The 21,943-nt window shown below is 46.3% G+C and overlaps 1 protein-coding gene across 2 annotated transcripts in view; it reads left to right on the top strand.

Annotated features, from left to right (window-relative positions):
- palmdb (palmdelphin b) overlaps window positions 1-21,943 on the top strand; it is an 87,064-nt gene that overhangs the window by 30,640 nt on the left and 34,481 nt on the right. For both annotated transcript variants that reach the window (XM_080515462.1, XM_080515463.1), the window contains exons 3-6: window positions 11,740-11,820; window positions 17,659-17,789; window positions 20,750-20,864; window positions 21,360-21,384. In XM_080515462.1, coding sequence (XP_080371588.1) covers window positions 11,740-11,820; window positions 17,659-17,789; window positions 20,750-20,864; window positions 21,360-21,384 — 352 coding nt within the window. The remainder of the gene's footprint in view (window positions 1-11,739; window positions 11,821-17,658; window positions 17,790-20,749; window positions 20,865-21,359; window positions 21,385-21,943) is intronic.

Genomic DNA, 21,943 nt, shown 5'->3' with positions numbered 1-21,943 from the left:
TCATGCCCATGCACAAAAACGAAATGGGCCGACTTAAGCTCAGCAGGAACAAACGGCCGTGGAAAACCGTGGGTAATGGGGCCCGGAGCCAAAAAACTGCAAGAGGAAAATGGACCGACATCCGACTGGGGTCACGGAGCACAACTTTTGAGGAAAAAAATTCCCCATGAACACGGAGCGGCTGACAAAACACGAGCTCCGTGGGTGATGCATTTAGGTCCTCCTTAGGAGACGAACACAACCCTAGCATTATCCAAGGCAAACGGTCCACCCAGTTATTGTCAGACAGTGCGGCACGCAATGCTGCTTTAAGGGACCGGTGAATACGGTCACACAAGCCATTAGCCTGAGGGTGGTATGTAGTCGTACGGTGCACCTGCACACCCAAAGACCCCGCCATTGCAGACCAAAGCCCTGACACAAACTGGGGGCCCCTGTCGGAGGTGATATCTGACGGGGTGCCAAAATGCGAGACCCAAACAGAAAGGAACGCACGCGCTACATCTGCCGGGGGGGGGGGAGGCAGTGCCTTCGTTCCATGCTCACATGCAGGAGAACTGAAGAAAACAACCAGCCTCGACGACTGGAGGCTGGTTGTTTAGATTTGTTTTCGTTCAGGCGATTCAGCTTTATCTTTCGACCTTGAGTGTCTCTGGTCTTCATGCTGCTCCAAATCGTGGCCATATCTCTTAGCTGAGTCAGAACTCGGCATAATCCCTCAGTGATGATAGGCAGCCTTCCCAATTTAGCTGCCAGCATACCTGCTATCATTAATCCCAATATGTAGAGGTCCTCCAAATCCTCAATGGAAAGAATGGATAAACACAGGGACCTCCAGGAACCCCAGGAATCCAGCATGTATCCGGCCACAAACATCCCATCAGGACATGCAGACTCTCCTTTGCCCGATCATCATGTCGTAAAAATTTGCTCAAAATAAAGAAAAGTGTACAATCCCCTCAGTTAAAACTCAAAATGGTGAAATCACTTGTGACCCTCAGGAAATAAATAATACTTTCAGAGAATTTAATAGAAAACTTTACTCTTCATAAATTGACCCCTCACAATCTGAAATAGAGAACTTTCTGAGCACAGTTGACCTCCAAAATTAAAAGACGAACAGATCCAAGGCCTAGAAGCTTCCATCTCAGTAGAAGAACTGCATGAAGCTCTCCAGCACATGCCTGATGGTAAAGCTCCAGGACCTGATGGTAAAGCTCCAGGACCTGATGGTAAAGCTCCAGGACCTGATGGATACACCACTGAATTTTACAAAGAATTGTGGCCTTTACTCTCACCAATTTTTTTTTAGAACAGTTGAGGAAATTAAAGAATCTTTATCTCTCCCCCCACATATGAACTGTGCAAACATCAATCTTCTTCTTAAACCGGATAAAGATCCTACACTACCATCTAGCTATCGCCCAATATCACTAATCAATGTAGATCTTGAAATACTTAGTAAAACATTAGCAAGCAGACTAGAAAAAATTACACCCCACATCATACACCCTGATCAAACAGGGTTCATTAAAGGACGACACTCCACTTACAATACACACAGATTGATGAATCTGACACATTAATCTTATTTGCTACCACAATAAACAAAAGGCCATTATCACCTCCTTAGATGCAGAAAAAGCTTTTGATTGGGTAAATTGGACATTTCTACTTGCTGCACTATGGAAATTTGGATTTAGACAAAATTACCTCTCCTGTATAAAAACATTGTACACCTCACCCAGTGCCTGTGTTAAAACAAATGATCAAACTTCCTCAAGGTTCAATCTGGAGAGAGGCACCAGGCAGGGGTGTCCACTCTCACCATCTCCCTTTGCAATTTGTATTGAACCATTAGCAGCAGCCATTAGACAGAACAATTACATAAAAGGAATACGAACAGCAAATGTAACCCATAAAATATGCCTTTATGCAGATGATGTATTACTTTTCCTACAAAACACACATACCTCTCTTCAAAAACAATAGAGTTAATAGACAGATTCTCTGCAATTTCAGAATATTCTATAAATTTGAATAAATCAGTTGTCTTGCCTATTAACTTTTTCAGCACACCAAATACACCACTAAAACCAGGGAACATCAAATACCTTGACATTAATATCTCAGCCAAGCTGTCAGACTTGGTGCACTTAAACTACACCCCCCTTATTAAAACAATAGAAGAGGACCTCACTCGATGGAGGACACTTCCTATATCACTTATGGGGAGAGTTGCAATTAAAATGATGGTCCTGCCTAAAATTAACTACATCTTTTCAATGATTCCATCAAAACCACCAAAAACATGGTTTAATACGTTGGATTCCCATATCTCAAAATTCTTATTGAAAAATAAACCATCACATATAAGTTTGAAAACACTACAGAACATCAAGGACCAAGGTGGCTTTGAACTTCCAAACTTTTATAATTATTATCTTGCCAATAAATGACTTTATGTTGTAAAATGGATTAATCAGAAACCCTTAGATGAAGGCTGGCTGGACATTGAAAAAACCTTCTGTGAAGATCTCCATATCAGAGACCTTCCTTTCTTCAGTCCTGTCATCAAAAAACACAGTTGCTTTAAAAGCATCAATATAAACACTTCTCTGACAGCTTGGTGGGAATTTTTTTAAATGAATGCAAACTCACACCTTCTGGAACAATCCTGACATCCTGCAAAGGAAGAAACCATAAACTTCACAAGATGGCAAAAGAAGGGAATTGTCACGGGTAACGGACAGGACCCAAGTGCAGGACTCCTGAGGCAGGCTGAGTTCAATCAAGTCTTTTATTTACAATGACAGTACAGACCGACGAGTTGCAGGTTGCTCCTTGACTTGAGGAGCGCAGCAGACTTGTACTCCAAAACACTGGACAGAACGGACGAGACATGGATGACTAACAGACCAACACTGAACAAACACACAGACAGGACATATATTGCTGGCAGGGTAATGACTGGAATTGGCCACAGGTGTGGAACAGGACCGCCCTGACGTGTGGCCCGCCCACTATAGGGAGATCTCAGCCTACCTCCTGACAGTACCCCCACCCCCCTCCACGACCAGCTCCAGATGGCCCAGGCATCTCAGGATGCTGCCTGTGGAAGTCCCTGATCATGTCAGGGTCCAAAATGTCCCTAGCAGGTACCCAGGCATGTTACTCAGGGCCATACCCCTCCCAGTCAACCAGGTACTGAAACCCCCGTCCACGCTGGCGAGCTACCAGGAGCCGCCTGACAGAAAAAACCTCCTCACCCTCTACAATACGGGGAGGGGGAGGGGCTCTTGAGGAGGGAACCAGGGTAGCCCGGGCAGGCTTAACCTTTGAGACGTGAAAGGTGGGGTGGACGCATAGCGAGCGGGGAAAGCGAAGGCGGACTGCAGAGGGGCCAACAAGTTTGAATATTGGATAAGGTCCAATAAACCTCAAAGCCAGCTTCTTCGCATCTGAGCGGATAGCCAGGTCCCAGGTGGAGAGCCACACACACTGACCAACAGCGTATGTTGGTGCGGGAACCCGGTGTTGGTCTGCAAGCCTCTTGTGTTCTGCAGAACACTGCAAGAGCTTGCTTCTGGCTTTAAGCCAAGCGCGCTTGCATCGCCGCACCAACACAAGGGCTGAAGGGACACTAACCTCCGACTCCAGGGCAGGGAACAGGGGAGGCTGGTAACCGTACACGCACTCAAAAGGAGACAGCCCAGTGGATGAACAGGGAAGGGAATTGTGTGCGTATTCCACCCAGACTAACTGCCTGTACCAAGCAGCTGGGCTGTCAGAGACCAGACACCGAAGTATGGACTCCAGCTCCTGGTTCACCCTCTCCGTTTGGCCGTTAGACTCTGGGTGGTACCCAGATGAAAGGCTCACCATCGTTCCCAACAGCCTGCAAAACTCCCTCCAAAACCGAGACACGAACTGAGCCCCCCTGTCAGAGACAATGTCCCGCGGGAACCCATGAAGGCGGAACACATGCGTCTGCATCACCTCTGCCAGCTCCTTGGCTGATGGGAGCTTCAATAAGGGCACAAAGTGGGCAATTTTAGAGAACCGGTCCACTACGGTGAGGATGGTGGTAAACCCTTCTGCGTCCGGGAGGCCAGTGATGAAGTCAATGGACGGGTCTGCCCATGGCCGGGTGGGTACCGAGAGCAGCTGCAACAGACCAGAGGGGCGGAGGTCTTGTTACGAGCACAAACGGGACAAGTCCGGACATACTCACGGACCTCCCTGTTCATTCCTGGCCACCAGAAGCGCTGTCTCACTACAAACAGGGTGCACTGAGTTCATGGCTGACAAGACAGAAGGTTAGTATGGGCCCATTGAATAACACTAGACCGTACAGGGGAACACACAAACAGGCGATTAGGAGGACAAACAGGCGATTAGGAGGACAGCCTGGCGGCACAGTCACCCCCTCCAGAGCCCGCTGAACCTCAATCTCCCATGTCACCGCCCCCACCACACAGGTCAGAGGGAAAATTGGCATGGGGGAACGAGGAGCAGGATTTGGGTCAAAGGCCCAGGAAAGGGCATCAGGATTCATGTTCTTGGACCCAGGGCGATACGACACCACAAAGTCAAACCTCGTAAAGAACAGAGCCCACCGGGCATGCCGAGAATTTAGTCTCTTGGCTGACTTGATGTACTCTAGGTTCCGATGGTCAGTCCACACCACAAATGGGTGCTCTGCGCCCTCCAGATAATGCCTCCACTCCTCCAACGCAGACTTGATGGCCAGGAGCTCTCGATTGCCAATGTCATAATTTTGCCCGGGGTCGGCCAATCCGCCACAGTCCTGACCTTCTCCCTGTCCATCTCCACCCTCGCCTCTGAGATGACGTGTCCAAGCAAAGAAACCGTGGGAGCATGAAAAACACATTTCTCGGCTTTAACAAACAAATTGTTGCTCAGAAGACACTCCAACACATAACAAACTTATGCTTAACATGACTGGCTAGATCAGAAGAAAAGATCAAAATGTCATCAAGGTACACAAACAGAAACGTATTCAATGCGTCTCTCAGCATGTCATTGACCAGATTTTGGAAAACTGCAGGAGCATTACATAACCCGAAAGGCATCACCAAGTACTCGTAGTGGCCAGAAAGTGTGTTAAACGCCATTTTCCACTCGTCCCCCTGCCTAGTCCGGACCAGGTGGTAAGCATTGCACAAGTCCAGCTTAGTAAAGACCTTGGCTCCCTGCAGGTGTTCAAAGGCCAAAGTCATGGGTAGCGGTTCTTAACGGTTATCTCATTGAGGCCCCTGTAATCAATGCATGGTCGAAGTGTCTTGTCCTTCTTTTCAACAAAGAAAAATCCTGCCCCTGCAGGAGAGGACGAGGGTCTAATAATCCCAGCCTTTATGGTGGACTCAACATAATCTTTCACGGCCTGATTCTCAGGTTGTGAGAGCGAGTAAATACGACCCTTGGGGGGAGTGGTACCTGGCAATAATTCAATGGCACAGTCATAAGGACAGTGCGGTGGCAGTGATGTAGCCTTCCCTTTATGGAACACCTCCTTTAGATCGTGGTAGCAGCTGGGAACTCGCTCTAGGTCAGGATACTCAGGAACTTCCACAGCTGCAACCTTAACTACAGACACTGACCGACAACGTTCAGCACAGTCCCTTCCCCAACTCAAAATCACAACCAACTCCCAGTCAATATGGGGCTTGTGCAAACGTAACTAAGGGAGACCCAGGATAACTGGGTAGGACGGACTTAAACCTAAATGAAATGAAATCTCCTCAACATGGGAGGGACCAAACAATAACAGAAAGAGTCTTTTTATCAATGGAAAATATCTTGCGTCCATCCAAAGCAAAAGCCTTTAAGGGCACTGATAACAGTTCAGTGGGAATATTGTGTCTCTCAGCCCAATTAAGGTCCAAAAAGTTCTCATCCACAACTGAATCAATGAAAACGCCAATGTCCAACGTGTTGTCGGCATACCTCAGTTTAGCCGGCGTGAGTCTTCTTTAAGGTGTAGTGGAGGAGTTCTTAAGACTCACCGGGGGCCCCCCTTAACCCAGGTGAGCCTGTCCCTTTAAGAGGACACGCTGCAGCTCTGTGCCCATGCTGACCGCAGTACAAACATAGGCCGCTGGTCAGGCGCCGATGCTGTTCCTGCATGGAGATGCCGGTGAGACCAAGCTGCATCGGCTCTTCCGGAAGCTGTGCAGCACTTGGGACTCGCTCCTGCTGGGAGGTGGGGCGGAGAGGGGCGTGATCCTCTCGTGCGGCTTCTGGCTTCTCCTCCCTGTGCGTCAGTCTGCCTCAGGCGATCACGGACCGTCAGACGATTATCCATCTTGACCGCCAGGGCAATGAGGGAGTCCAAGTCATCAGGGAGATCCACCAGGAAGAGCTGGTCACGAACCGGGCTGGCCAGCCCGTAGAGGAAGGTGTCCCACAGTGACGCATCGTTCCAGGTGCAGTCCGCGGAGAGAGTGCGGAACTCAATCGCGTAATCGATCACCGACCTTCTGCCCTGCCGGCGCTTGAGCCGCCTCCTGTCCACCGGGACGCCGATCGAAGATCTTTGACAGCGCATCTGTGAACTCGTCCACATAGTCACAAAGCCGGGATTGGCGGTTCCATTCAGTGGTGGCCCAAGCCTCCGCTCTGCCAGACAGGTGGGAGATGATGTATGCTACCTTTGACCTCTCTGTTGGAAACGCGCCCGGCGGCATCTCAAAGTGGAGACCACACTGGACCAGGAAGGGTCGTGAGTCTCCTGAGTCCCCCGAAAAGCGCGCTGGGCTTGAGAGCGGTGACGGCTGCATCACGACGGCAGCAGCAGCGGGCGGCAGCAGCGGGCGGCAGCAGCGGGCGGCACCATGGCGGCAGCAGTTGCTGGCAGCACCGTGGCGGCAGCAGCAGCCCGAACCTCTGGGACCGAGAGACGAGTGATGAGCTGCTGGAGCTGACCGGTGAGTTGGTTCAGTTGACTCTCCACTGAAGTGTGTCAGTCTGAAAGGTCGTGGAGACCCGCCGTTTATCCAGCCAACTGCTCGTCATGTGTGAGCCGGCTTCCCTGCCGCCCAACTGCTCCTAGCAGCTGGCAATCAGTGTCCGCTGGGTCCATAGTGGGGTTGGTCTGTTCTGTCACGGGAAACGGACAGGACCCAAGTGCAGGACTCTTGAGGCAGGCTGAGTTCAATCAAATCTTTTATTTACAATGACAGTACAGACCGACGAGTTGCAGGTTGCTCCTCGACCTGAGGAGCGCAGCAGACTTGTACTCCAAAACACTGAACAGAACGGACGAGACATGGATGACTAACGGACCAACACTGAACAAACACACAGACAGGACATATATTGCTGGCAGGGTAATGACTGGAATTGGCCACAGGTGTGGAACAGGACCACCCAGACCTGTGGCCCGCCCACTCTTAAAGGGAGATCTCAGCCTACCTCCTGACAGGAATAAGAAACTTGGAACACCTTCTCTTCAATAACTCTTTAATTCCATTTTATGATCTAATAGAAACATATGGTATCAGTCAAAACAATTATCTGTAATATCTTCAGCTCAAGTCAATAATATAAATGAAGTTCAAACTAGAACAGATGAACCTAAACGTTCCCCAGACAGTGACAAAGTCGGTGATTCCGTGCAGTCGGAACAGCGCTTCGACATGCTCAAACCACGAAGCCGGGTCGTTCTGCCAAAAGTCAGGAAGCCTCAAAGCTGCAGTGAAAACTGCCGGCTGCTGAGGCTGAGGAGATGCGGACGAATCGACGTCACAGTCTTCTGTTTCCTCAAACATGTTCAAAACGGGGTCACCAATGTGGAAGGATAAAGGATACACTGGAGCTGAAGGTGAAACTTCTCTTTTATTTCTCAACCACCAAAAACTAAAGACAGAGCACTGACTTAAACCACGCCCCCTTCCCACAGTCCTGCTGGGCGAGACGCCTGGGTCCAAGTGGCCGCCAAAATATGACTATTAACATAGTTGGCAACCCCTCCTCCAGTTGCATTCCTATCATTTCTAAGTATTATATTGATGAATCATCAGGGATGTGTCCTCAAAAGTAGAGTCTAAATGGGTTTCAGAGACTGCCAATATGTGGAAGTTGTTGAAAAATATTAGATTTGTTAAATCATCCAATTTACTCCTTACACTACATATATTTATATGAGCTATTTTAAGACCTTTCTTGGGTAATGTATGTATAATACCAAAGATGAATATCTATCTTTGGAGTCATGCTGATAAATTCGATATCGGAGCAAAACACATCAAAATAAAAAAAACAAAAAACTACATTAAACCATATACACACACAAACATTCAAAAACACCGATTCAGATAGAGCATATTGTATTGCCACTCTGGGTTTCAAAACTGAAGTCATAAGTAAGCCGCATCTTTAAATTCTATTATTTAACACAATAACTCATGCAAAGGGTTTTAGTATTAATACTCTATATTTGTGGCAGAATATTGCAAATGGCATTATAATTAATTTAATTTCGGGGTGTGAAAATGCTCCACAATCTGTATTTAGCCAACAAGAAGACTATATTCGATCAATTGTCTTTCATTCTGAGTAACTTATTGCATTCTTAATGTTTTTACCAAACAAACATGGCCCAACGTTTTATCAAATTATTATAGTCTACTCCTTTCCAAGACACAGTGAGATGTATTATAAACAAAACAAAAAACAACAGCAACAACGTATTAACCTACAATTGACTCAGTAATCCAGCAAAGATTTAAATGTCTGTTGTATTTAACAGTATTGCATATTGTTCAGAAACATGTTTGCTTATTATAAGCATTTATGGTTCTGTCCAATTATGTGAGAAAAAAAACCCAAATCCGTCTGCTGTTGTTTTAATATTCACTGTTTCTCACCATTGTAGTTCCTTCCTTCTGCGCACTGCCATCACCATTCATGAAGTGACCGACAATGTTGGACTAATTGATTGTTTAACATAGTTTTCTGCTGTTTCAAGACCCTGGAAATACTTTGTTTCTCCATTAAGTGTCACGGTGAGTGTTGCTGGGTGTGCCTGATGTCATTTCATCCTGAGATCCTTGAACTGCGCTCTTTTCTTGGACACCTCCGCTGTTAAGTCTGGGAAGATTTTTTATCCAGCACCCTCTCCTTCTTTGCTATTTTTAAAATAGCGTCTTTCGCCATGTACCTTTGCATTCTGACGATCATTGGTCTGGAACCAGACTTCGTGGCAGGCCCCACGCTGCCCAATTTCCACATCAGATTGGCAAAGAAGACTTTTTCCTTTAAATACTTCTTTGAAGAAAGACTGCATGAATTCAGTAGGACACTCCTTTTCCATGTCTTTGTCGAGGCCAAACACTTGGATGTTGAATCTGTGGCTGTACATCTCCAGCTTTTCCGTTTTTTCTTTTAATTCTATGTTTTCTTTCCCAAGAGTTTTACACTCATTCTCCACTTCAGCCATCCTGTTGTGTATCCGGAGCAAGCTCCACATCATCCAGTTTGTTCTTACATTCCTTTAATCTGACCTATATTGTGTCCAGTTGAGGCTTTAATTTACATATTGCTGTATGTATGGACTGTATGGACTTGTCCCGTTTGTGCTCTTAACAAGACCTCTCGTTCTCGCCCCTCTGGTCTGTTGCAGCTGCTCCCGGTACCCACCCGGCCATGGGCAGACCTGTCTATCTGTACTAAATGCTATTTGTGCTCTGACTTACTGCTACATCCCACTGCTGCCAAACACATTTTGTAAATTTCCCCATGGGGATGAATGAAGTATCTATCTACATGCTACTTGCTATGGTCATGTGGTCCACTGTGTCCTCCATTGTTTGGTCCACTGTGTCCTCCATTGTTTGGTTCACTGTGTCCTCCATTGTTTGGTCCACTGTGTCCTCCATTGTTTGGTCTATTGTTGTCTCTGTCGTTTGGTCCACTGTGTCCTCTGTTGTCTGGTCCACTGTGTCCTCTGTTGTTTGGTCCACTGTGTCCTCTGTTGTATGGTCCACTGTGTCCTCTGTTGTCTGGTCCACTGTGTCCTCCATTGTTTGGTCTATTGTTGTCTCTGTCGTTTGGTCCACTGTGTCCTCTGTTGTCTGGTCCACTGTGTCCTCTGTTGTCTGGTCCACTGTGTCCTCTGTTGTATGGTCCACTGTGTCCTCTGTCGTTTGGTCCACTGTGTCCTCCATTGTTTGGTCTATTGTTGTCTCTGTCGTTTGGTCCACTGTGTCCTCTGTTGTCTGGTCCACTGTGTCCTCTGTTGTCTGGTCCACTGTGTCCTCCATTGTTTGGTCTATTGTTGTCTCTGTCGTTTGGTCCACTGTGTCCTCTGTTGTCTGGTCCACTGTGTCCTCTGTTGTTTGGTCCACTGTGTCCTCTGTTGTCTGGTCCACTGTGTCCTCTGTTGTTTGGTCCACTGTGTCCTCTGTTGTCTGGTCCACTGTGTCCTCTGTTGTCTGGTCCACTGTGTCCTCTGTTGTATGGTCCACTGTGTCCTCTGTTGTCTGGTCCACTGTGTCCTCTGTTGTCTGGTCCACTGTGTCCTCTGTTGTATGGTCCACTGTGTCCTCTGTTATATGGTCCACTGTGTCCTCTGTTGTATGGTCCACTGTGTCCTCTGTTGTCTGGTCCACTGTGTCCTCTGTTGTTTGGTCTATTGTTGTCTCTGTCGTTTGGTCCACTGTGTCCTCTGTTGTCTGGTCCACTGTGTCCTCTGTTGTTTGGTCCACTGTGTCCTCTGTTGTCTGGTCCACTGTGTCCTCTGTTGTTTGGTCCACTGTGTCCTCTGTTGTCTGGTCCACTGTGTCCTCTGTTGTCTGGTCCACTGTGTCCTCTGTTGTATGGTCCACTGTGTCCTCTGTTGTCTGGTCCACTGTGTCCTCTGTTGTATGGTCCACTGTGTCCTCTGTTGTATGGTCCACTGTGTCCTCTGTTGTCTGGTCCACTGTGTCCTCTGTTGTCTGGTCCACTGTGTCCTCTGTTGTATGGTCCACTGTGTCCTCCATTGTTTGGTCTATTGTTGTCTCTGTCGTTTGGTCCACTGTGTCCTCTGTTGTCTGGTCCACTGTGTCCTCTGTTGTCTGGTCCACTGTGTCCTCCATTGTTTGGTCTATTGTTGTCTCTGTCGTTTGGTCCACTGTGTCCTCTGTTGTCTGGTCCACTGTGTCCTCTGTTGTCTGGTCCACTGTGTCCTCTGTTGTCTGGTCCACTGTGTCCTCTGTTGTCTGGTCCACTGTGTCCTCCATTGTTTGGTCTATTGTTGTCTCTGTCGTTTGGTCCACTGTGTCCTCCATTGTTTGGTCTATTGTTGTCTCTGTCGTTTGGTCCACTGTGTCCTCTGTTGTCTGGTCCACTGTGTCCTCCATTGTTTGGTCTATTGTTGTCTCTGTCGTTTGGTCCACTGTGTCCTCCATTGTTTGGTCTATTGTTGTCTCTGTCGTTTGGTCCACTGTGTCCTCTGTCGTTTGGTCCACTGTGTCCTCTGTTGTCTGGTCCACTGTGTCCTCCATTGTTTGGTCTATTGTTGTCTCTGTCGTTTGGTCCACTGTGTCCTCCATTGTTTGGTCTATTGTTGTCTCTGTTGTCTGGTCCACTGTGTCCTCTGTTGTTTGGTCCACTGTACTGTGACCAGACATCTGAACAGAATCGCCATCAAAGCTGCCTGCTTTACCTCTGGTTTAGCATTGAGGACGACAGGTGCATTGTGGGATTGTTTGATGGGATGCTTATTTGTCGCAGGACAAGAGAAGAATCCAGGAGGACATCGCCAGGAAGAGGAGGCAGATTGAGGAGGAGAAACTGAAGCTTCAGTACATCAAGGTATTGAGCCTGCCATTCACAAACGGTCTATCATTTCATTTTATTGGTGAATTTATTTGAATGGAAACTGTGGAAATTAATGAACAGTCACCCGCTGCTGTAAATAAGCCAGATTTAGCTCAGAGCTTGTTTCCATGTGAGTCCCACAAGGGACCTATATTACATGTAAAACATCACATATTAGAAAACAAACCTCATTACAGTACATATATGATGTAAAACACAAGGAAAAATCCTACATTGCTGAACAGACAGTGCAGCATTTATAAACATTACTACGTTTATACTATAGTGCTGAAGTTAATTATTCCAAATATTACCCATACATTCCCCCTTCCCCCTCACACTCACACACACTGACCTACTCATGATAAAAAAATGAAAATAAAAACAATATGTCACTGAAGCGCCTTCCAGTGGTCACAAGTTTGCTGACCAAGAAGATGTGTCTGAAGTTGTGTGTTGTATGACACAGAGGAGGTCACTGGTGGAGTGCTGTGTGGCAGTGGTGGTTGCAACCCTCAGGTGTCCCACAGAGGCACAGAGACGGATTCACAGTTCACCGTGTTTTATTAAATTAAATGAAGTGAAAAACCACATGTAGACACACAGCTTCTTTCTGACTGGACCAGGTGTCTCCACCTGTCTCCCTGTGTCTCTGGGTGGCTCCTCCTTTATGGGCAGAGAGCTGAGGCAGCACTTGGTGGGAATCTGCCTCACCTCTGCCACATGTTCCAATGAGAACAGGGGTCGGCAACCCGCGGCTCCGGAGCCACATGCAGCTCTTTCGTCCTCCACTGCGGCTCCTTGAGCCTCTGTCCCACTGCAGTTCATCCCGGAGCGGGACGTAAGGAGGCAAAGCCACCCAGAGCGCAGTCCTGCTACAAAGAGTGGTCAAATGTAGGCGGGTCGTGAACAACGCAGCGATGTAACGTCATTACGCAACAATAATGGCATGAAGAACGTAGAGTTGCGGCTGCAGGTCATGACAGCGGTTCAACTGGTATCTGAAGCTGGGAGCTTCCTGTACCTTTCACAGGAAAATCGCCGCGCTGTGGAGCGCCGACAATTCCGGGAGGTTTATTGTGGACTTGTTGAGAGTGACGGCAAATTCTAGTGAATTACACAACAACTACAGGACATTAAAGACACACCACTCACACTCATGGTTCTAACAATCCCAGATCTCCCACATTTATCTTCCATTTTAATAATGTGTAGCAATAAAGGAGCTGATAGCTGCAATGCAGTATGGGAGTTTCTGTTTGTCCTGTTTTAAATGTAATTATTGGGGGTTATATTAGGGTTGTAGTGTTGGTAATAATTGTGTTGCGTTGGATTTTTGTTGCTTAGTTCATGTAGTTTAGTTTATTAGTTGTAAGTTGGCAACCAGCAGTGAAGGAAGTTTTGTGTGTAGTGTCCTCCTGGCATGGTCTGCTGGTGGGAGTGTCAAAATAAAATGTGTGCGGCTCTCTGGGTGTTAGAATCAGTGGGAAACGGGATCAAATGGCTCTTTGAGCATTAAAGGTTGCTGACCCCTGAACTAGAACAACCCTTGACGGAAAGCACATTCTGTGCAAACGTGGACTTCAGTACCATGCTTCAGTACCACGCTTCAGTTCCTCACTGTGAATCCAGTACAGCAGAACCTGTGAGGATTGGACCCGATACTTGACGACATGTCACTGTTTAGCACGCCTCAATGAGGACAACCTGCCTGATGAGGACAACAGATAGGTTTTCCTGGAACATTTCAATCTGAGCAACATTGAAACGACCAAAATACTTGGGCTGGACCGGATTATTGGAATATTCAGAACGTGGGTGATACATAATACACTCTGGACTCACTTCTATGCATGTTTCATAATGTTCCATAACATAACATAACATTCCATAATGTTCCATGATGTAAGGTAACAATCCATAACATTCCATAACGTAATGTTCCATAACATAATGTTCTATAACGTAACATAACGTTCTGTTGGGGCCACTCAACCTCATGGAAGGGGGGAGGGGGGACCACGTTTTGAGAACAAAGAGACCACATGGTACAACTGGAAAAGTTCGCCATTGATCACCTGATCACCCCCCCCCCCCCCCCCCCCCCCCCCCGGACCCCCCCGTTCAAGGTGCAATACTGGAGGCCAACGGCAGGGGGAGCCTGAGAGCTCCCCCTCACCAGCTGGAATGTCGGGGCGGGCCCTCCGTCAGGATTGGTCCACATGACCCAGAGCCCACTGGAAACCCGACACCAGCCAAAAGGTATAAAAAACCCCCGCCGGGGTGATTTCTGCCTCTCCAATGTTGAAACCTGCGTAAAGACGGACGCATCCGTTTCGCACGGAGACGAAGTGCCACGTGTGCCCGCTGACCGGGCCCGGAGTTCCACACCCGGCCGGACGAGCCGACAACCACCGTGGATTTAATTTCACTTTTCCTTTTTCCCTTTTTTCTTCTTCACCGGAGTCCGAGTGTGCAGCTGGCAGCGCACCCTCCTCCCGCATGCAGACCTGAAGCCGCTTCTTCTCCCCCCTCCTCAAAAGAAGCGCTTGATCCTCCTCGGATCATCCTGTGGACTTTTCCTGTCCACAGACCATTTTAGCTTGTTTACCTGGGACGCCAGAGAGAAAAACAAGCTCCAGCCGGGAAATCAACGCACTTTCCCGGCCGCCGGCAGCACGTTCACCCTCATCAAACTGAGTAAGGCTTAGAGTCTGGGCAGGCAATGAGAATAACGTGACTGTAATATTGTGTGTGTTTATTATTGTGTTGAAGTCAGGGACGCCGATCCCTGTTTCAACCAATCTGTGTCTGCGTGTTGGATTCACTTCCACGCGAACCTCCGCACTGTGCAGCTCTCCCCCTCTGTCTGCCCCTCTGTGCCTGGAGTCCAATATTGCCACAGTCTTAAATTTGGACTCCGAGTGCACAACGCTAGACAGTGTGCAGAGCTGGACAAATTCTGTCCACTGCCCTCCACAGAAGGTCTGTCCTGGGTCTCCACCATGTGCTGGAGAACAATGGAACATGGAAGCTAGTCTTTAGCATCTGCTTCCTGTGTGTCTCTGCTAAAGGACCATTTCTAGAATGAGTTGATGTGAATGCGATTGTCTTGTAAAACATCAGGAGTCATCAGATGGTGTTCAGTTACTGTGTGATGTTGTCTTTGATGTGATATGTGTAGGGTTGTGAGTTAACTAGTTAGTAAAGCAAAGATTAGCATGCAGACCCTGTGTCTGTGGCAGAGCTAGCGTTGGTTTACAAGTTGATAACGGCTCCTAATATCATTATCAAAAGAACGCAATCACTGTAACAGAATCAACACATCTTCATAAAAGTTAAACAGTTCTATGCATAGCATCAGGTTTAACTAATCTCAGGTAAAGCCCAGTTGTTCCCACTTCCTTGAAGGAGTTCGGTTGTTGTCCTGCTGGAGGGAAGCTGGTGTCTTCTCCTGTAGTTAGCACCTCCTGCTAACTGTGGTTGCTGGTTCTGCAGGCTGAGGAGAAGAAGATGAAGTTGATGTTTCAGGAGTCCTTCTTTGCAGCTCCTGGTTGTTCCTTTTGTCCAGACTGAGGAGCTGGTCGCTCAGGTCTGTGATGGTTTTCCTGCTGGTTGAGGAAAACACAAAGAAGTTCTGTGAGGTGTTGTTTCCCTGTTCCCATCCTGGAGAAACTGGTTACTATCTTCCTTGGTGTCTTTGAAAGAGTTCGGTTATTGTCCGGGCTGGAGGATAGCTGCTGGTTTTTCTTGTAGTTAGCGCCCCCGGCTAACTGTGGTTGGCTGGTTCTGGAGAAACCGGTTGGTTTTCCTGGTTGATGGGAGATCAGACTCTGGGCGCTGGTCTCTGGATCAGGGGAAGGTCTGACCCTCATGGTCGGGTCAGCAGAGGAGTTGAGGAGTGAAGGCCCCTGGTTGCAGGCCTCTGGTGTTAGCTGTATGCTAACGCTGGGGAGCTGCTTTCAGCAACCTCCCGACTCGGGGTCCAAGTCTTGCAAGAGAGCAAGTAGACTGGTTCCGCAGCCTTTTGTTCCACGTGTGGATTCGGAGGTGAGCTTCAACCAATCAGTGACTGGCTGAAGGCCTGGGGGGGGGAAGCGTCTTGTGATCAGAAAGGGGGGGAGGAAGGTCCTGCAGAAAGTCCCCTCCCCCACTGGGTGTGAAAGACAATCACATTCCTGGGTCAGAATTCATGTCATGACTGTGTATCATGACATATGAAAATTGTCTTTCCCCAGAAATGAACAAACTTTCTGTGGTCCTGTGAGATCCCAACAGTTCCATAACGTAACGTAACAATCCATAACCTTCCATAAAGCAAAGTCACAATCCATAACGTTCCATAACGATCCGGAAACGATCTCTACTTCTGTTGCTCGGCGTTCTCCACCTTTCCTCAAGTAATTAATGTTTCGCTTCAGGAGTTCTGAGCCTCTGGCTCTTTATTTGCTTTTAAGTTGTGATTTTTCACACTAGAACCCAGTAGCTCTGGAACAGGAGCAGTCAACGTGTACGGATCGTGTGTTCGACCTCAGAGGGGCGGAGCCTAGCACACAGGGTGGGTGATGATATTGATGTCACGTACTCTGGTACAGTGAAGTTTCACGTCACGTACTCTGGTACACGAAAAATTTATTTTCCCTGCGCAGCAGAGAACATAATCACACCAAGAGGCTCCAATCTGGTACCACCAAGGAGCTTATAGAGCTTATAGTTTTATGTTTACAGTTTATTGTATTTTGCACCAGCATGTTTCATTAACATTGACATTATGTTGAGATAGTAATCATTTTCAGTAGTAACTGTTTGATCTTGTAAAAATAGAGACAATTTCATTACATATACTGGAGGATAGTGTGAAACAGTGCTCCATGTGCAGTACTTCGTGTGGCAGAATACCTTACAGTGGAGGTAGGATTTGGCTGCCTCTGTTGTGATGACAGTTTAGATTTGTTTGAAGTTTTATAAGTTAAATTTTATTATATTTGTGAGTTTTTTGTGATGATTTGCGAACGTGAGGTTGGAGTCCAGCAGGACCTCGAGATATTTGAACTGGGTGACCACCAACTCCAATTCCTCACCATCCAGAACACAAAGGATCTGCCCTGTGTTCATGATTGGGTCAAAAACCATGATTGGTTTTTGCTGAACATCATGCAGACTGTATTTTCTGAGTTGAGCATGAGGTACTTTCTTAAAGCCAGTCGCACAATTAGTACATTTCTGGAGAACCAGTCTGTAGTTTGGATAACCAGTCTGTATCCTGGAGACCCAGTCTGTATCCCGGAGAACCAGTGTGTAACCTGGAGAACCATTATGTACTCTGGAGAAACATTCTGTATCCTTTCTGTATCCTGCAGAACAATTCTGAATCCAGGCGAACCGGTCTGTATCCTGGGAAACCAAATTCTAACCATGAGTGTCCATCCTGGAAAAAACAGATTCCGAAATGTTGAAGTGATAGTCTGAAGTCACGTGGAAAGCTATGAAGCGATTCCAACACAGAGCTTAGCGTCCACAGGAACCTTTCAGAATAAGGGACATGGAAGGATGAAAATGTTTCTTTCCGATCCGTCTCCACAGGAAACTTTTAGAATGAGAGAAATGAAAGGGTGAAAATCTCTCAGTTTCTTGTATGGTTCCACGGGAACCTTTCAGAATAAGAGAAATGAAAGCGTGAAAATGTTTATTTCCGGTGTGTCTCCACAGGAAACATTCAGAATAAGGGAAATAAAGAGCAAAATGTCTCAATTCCTGTGTGTCTCCACAGAAACCTTTCAGAATAAAAGAAATGAAAGAGTAAAATGTCTCATGACTTGTGTGTGCCCCCAGAAGAAGGCTCTGAGGGAGCAGTGGCTTATGGACGGCGTGAGCCAGCAGTCTGAGGAGGAGCAGGAGGCCACCAGGCTGCAGGCTCAGGACGAGCAGCAGCAGAGCGACACTCTGCAGAGCAACATCCACAGGTAACCATGACAACATCCACAGGTAACCATGACAACATCCACAGGTAACCATGACAACATTCGCAGGTAACCATGGCAACGTCCACAGGTCACCATTACAACACCCACAGGTAACCATGACAACATCCCCAGGTAACCATGACACTGAGGTGACAATGGATCAGAACTACGTCAGTTCAGATACATGTGAAGGTGAAACAATGAAATAACAGTTCACTGTTGTCAGATCCACTCCTCTGCTGCAGCAGTCACCACTTCACACCATTAATCACATTCATCCATTCACACACACTCACACACCAATGCAGTTGGTTCGGTTCACTGGGAGCAGTTTGGGCTTTTATTGTCTTGTTCAAGTTTCAGCATGTGGACAGCTGGGTAATCAAACTTTCTCTTTCTCACACCTCCGCTTCCTATTTTCATCTCGCCAAGCTCTCAGAGGATCATCAGTGATTCATCTCCTTTATTTTGTTGCATTTTCATGACCATTGCCAGCCTCTCTGAAGGTCAAAGGTCACATTGTGTCATTGCCAACTCTGAACCAGGGAGGCTGGGGCAACAGTGTGTGTGTGTGTGTGTGTGTGTGTGTGTGTGTGTGTGTGTGTGTGTGTGTGTGTGTGTGTGTGTGTGTGTGTGTGTGTGTGTGTGTGTGTGTGTGTGTGTGTGTGTGTGTGTGTGTCCATTGGGTGTGAATCTGGGGCCTGAATCCAGAACAAATTTGGACACTGATTGAATCCAGAATAAAGCTGGACACTGATTGAATCCAGAATAAAGCTGGACACTGATTGAATCCAGAATAAAGCTGGACACTGATTGAATCCAGAATAAAGCTGGACACTGATTGAATCCAGAATAAAGATGGACACTGATTGAATCCAGAATAAAGCTGGACACTGATTGAATCCAGAATAAAGCTGGACACTGATTGAATCCAGAACAAATTTGGACACTGATTGAATCCAGAATAAAGCTGGACACTGATTGAATCCAGAATAAAGCTGGACACTGATTGAATCCAGAATAAAGCTGGACACTGATTGAATCCAGAATAAAGCTGGACACTGATTGAATCCAGAATAAAGATGGACACTGATTGAATCCAGAATAAAGCTGGACACTGATTGAATCCAGAATAAAGCTGGACACTGATTGAATCCAGAATAAAGCTGGACACTGATTGAATCCAGAATAAAGCTGGACACTGATTGAATCCAGAATAAAGCTGGACACTGATTGAATCCAGAATAAAGCTGGACACTGATTGAATCCAGAATAAAGCTGGACACTGATTGAATCCAGAATAAAGCTGGACACTGATTGAATCCAGAATAAAGTTGGACACTGAATCCAGAATAAAGCTGGACACTGATTGAATCCAGAATAAAGCTGGACACTGATTGAATCCAGAATAAAGTTGGACACTGAATCCAGAATAAAGCTGGACACTGATTGAATCCAGAATAAAGCTGGACACTGATTGAATCCAGAACAAATTTGGACACTGATTGAATCCAGAATAAAGCTGGACACTGATTGAATCCAGAACAAATTTGGACACTGATTGAATCCAGAATAAAGCTGGACACTGATTGAATCCAGAATAAAGCTGGACACTGATTGAATCCAGAATAAAGCTGGACACTGATTGAATCCAGAATAAAGCTGGACACTGATTGAATCCAGAATAAAGCTGGACACTGATTGAATCCAGAATAAAGCTGGACACTGATTGAATCCAGAATAAAGCTGGACACTGATTGAATCCAGAATAAAGCTGGACACTGATTGAATCCAGAATAAAGCTGGACACTGATTGAATCCAGAATAAAGCTGGACACTGATTGAATCCAGAACAAAGCTGGACACTGATTGAATCCAGAATAAAGTTGGACACTGAATCCAGAATAAAGCTGGACACTGATTGAATCCAGAATAAAGCTGGACACTGATTGAATCCAGAATAAAGTTGGACACTGAATCCAGAATAAAGCTGGACACTGATTGAATCCAGAATAAAGCTGGACACTGATTGAATCCAGAACAAATTTGGACACTGATTGAATCCAGAATAAAGCTGGACACTGATTGAATCCAGAACAAATTTGGACACTGATTGAATCCAGAATAAAGCTGGACACTGATTGAATCCAGAATAAAGCTGGACACTGATTGAATCCAGAATAAAGCTGGACACTGATTGAATCCAGAATAAAGCTGGACACTGATTGAATCCAGAATAAAGTTGGACACTGAATCCAGAATAAAGCTGGACACTGATTGAATCCAGAATAAAGCTGGACACTGATTGAATCCAGAATAAAGTTGGACACTGAATCCAGAATAAAGCTGGACACTGATTGAATCCAGAATAAAGCTGGACACTGATTGAATCCAGAATAAAGCTGGACACTGATTGAATCCAGAATAAAGCTGGACACTGATTGAATCCAGAATAAAGCTGGACACTGATTGAATCCAGAATAAAGCTGGACACTGATTGAATCCAGAATAAATTTGGACACTGATTGAATCCAGAATAAAGCTGGACACTGATTGAATCCAGAATAAATTTGGACACTGATTGAATTCAGAATAAAGCTGGACACTGAATCCAGAATAAAGCTGGACACTGATTGAATCCAGAATAAAGCTGGACACTGAATCCAGAATAAAGATGGACACTGATTGAATCCAGAATAAAGATGGACACTGATTGAATCCAGAATAAAGCTGGACACTGATTGAATCCAGAATAAAGCTGGACACTGATTGAATCCAGAATAAAGATGGACACTGATTGAATCCAGAATAAAGATGGACACTGATTGAATCCAGAGATCTCCCAGGCGTGTGTCTCTACACGATGTTTCACAGTGATGGGGGAAATCACCATGGTGACTGTTTTCACAGTGGTGGAGGTGGCGAAGTTACAGTGGTTGACTCCACCCTCTCCTCCACAGGATGGAGGATGAGATCCAGGTCCTGGAAACACAAGAACTCAATATCTCAGCCAATGAGGAGGCGGTGCTGAAGCGGCTGAAGGAGGTGGAGCGAACGGCGGAGGACATCATCAAGGTAGGCTGGCGACCTCTACCCAACCCTGCCTGCTAAAAGACCTCCACTCATCCACTCATCCCCTCATCCACCCATGACGGGGTCAGGATGGAATTGATATGTCATGTGACCAGATGAAAGGGTTTGGACTCTGGAGCTTCTGATTGGCTGTGGCTTGGAGACACAGTGTGTTTGTGGTGTTCATGGTTTCCCTCATTCACACAGTCACCAGGAAACACTTCGGTCCTCCATGTTTATTTCACGTTTACACTGTGCCGTTGTGAAAACAATGTCTGTCTCTACAGAAACAGCAGGAACACTAAAAAACTTGCGTGCACACACCCACACACACACACCCACACCCACCCACACACACACACACACACACACACACACACACACACACACACACACACACACACACACACACACACACACACGGTCCCAGATAGGGGGTGCCTGGTCCTGACCCCCCCCCCCCCCCCCCCCCCCCCCTCCCTGCGTGTTTCACTGCAGGAGCTGAAGGAAAACTCTCTGGAAGGTAAAACCATCTGCTGCATTTTTATCTTTTCTGTGTTTTCAGTTCATAAAACTGACAAACAATAGTTAATCTATTAATAACAACCCATTAATAATATATTAATGACAATCTATTAATATATTGATATTCTTTTTGTAATAATCCAATAATAATAAATGACCGATAATCTATTAATAATTAGTATATTAATACTAATCTATTAATAATCGTTCAATTAATAGTGATGAGTGATAAATGTATTGATCTGATGTTTTACTTCTGCTTCCTCCACTAGACAGTCACTGTCAATCACTTCTGTTCTACTGCAGACTGGAGCCGCTAATGGATGAATTAATGAATTCATCTTGTAATAGATGATTCTTCATGGAGAATGAATGAATAAATGTTGTAATGGATTATTCACCATGTCCTTTCAGCTTTGAATGAAACTGTTTCCCTCCAAATTCAGCAGATAGAAAATTCACTAATTAAATAATAATACTGTATATCTCATTTCAAGCAGCATCCCTCGGTCTTCAAATACACCACTCTCAGTACTTACAACACTATTCTAAAAACA

Source organism: Blennius ocellaris, assembly GCF_963422515.1.
Source record: "Blennius ocellaris genome assembly, chromosome: 19".
Lineage (NCBI taxonomy): Eukaryota > Metazoa > Chordata > Actinopteri > Blenniiformes > Blenniidae > Blennius > Blennius ocellaris.
This window is presented reverse-complemented; position numbering and strand designations above follow the sequence as displayed.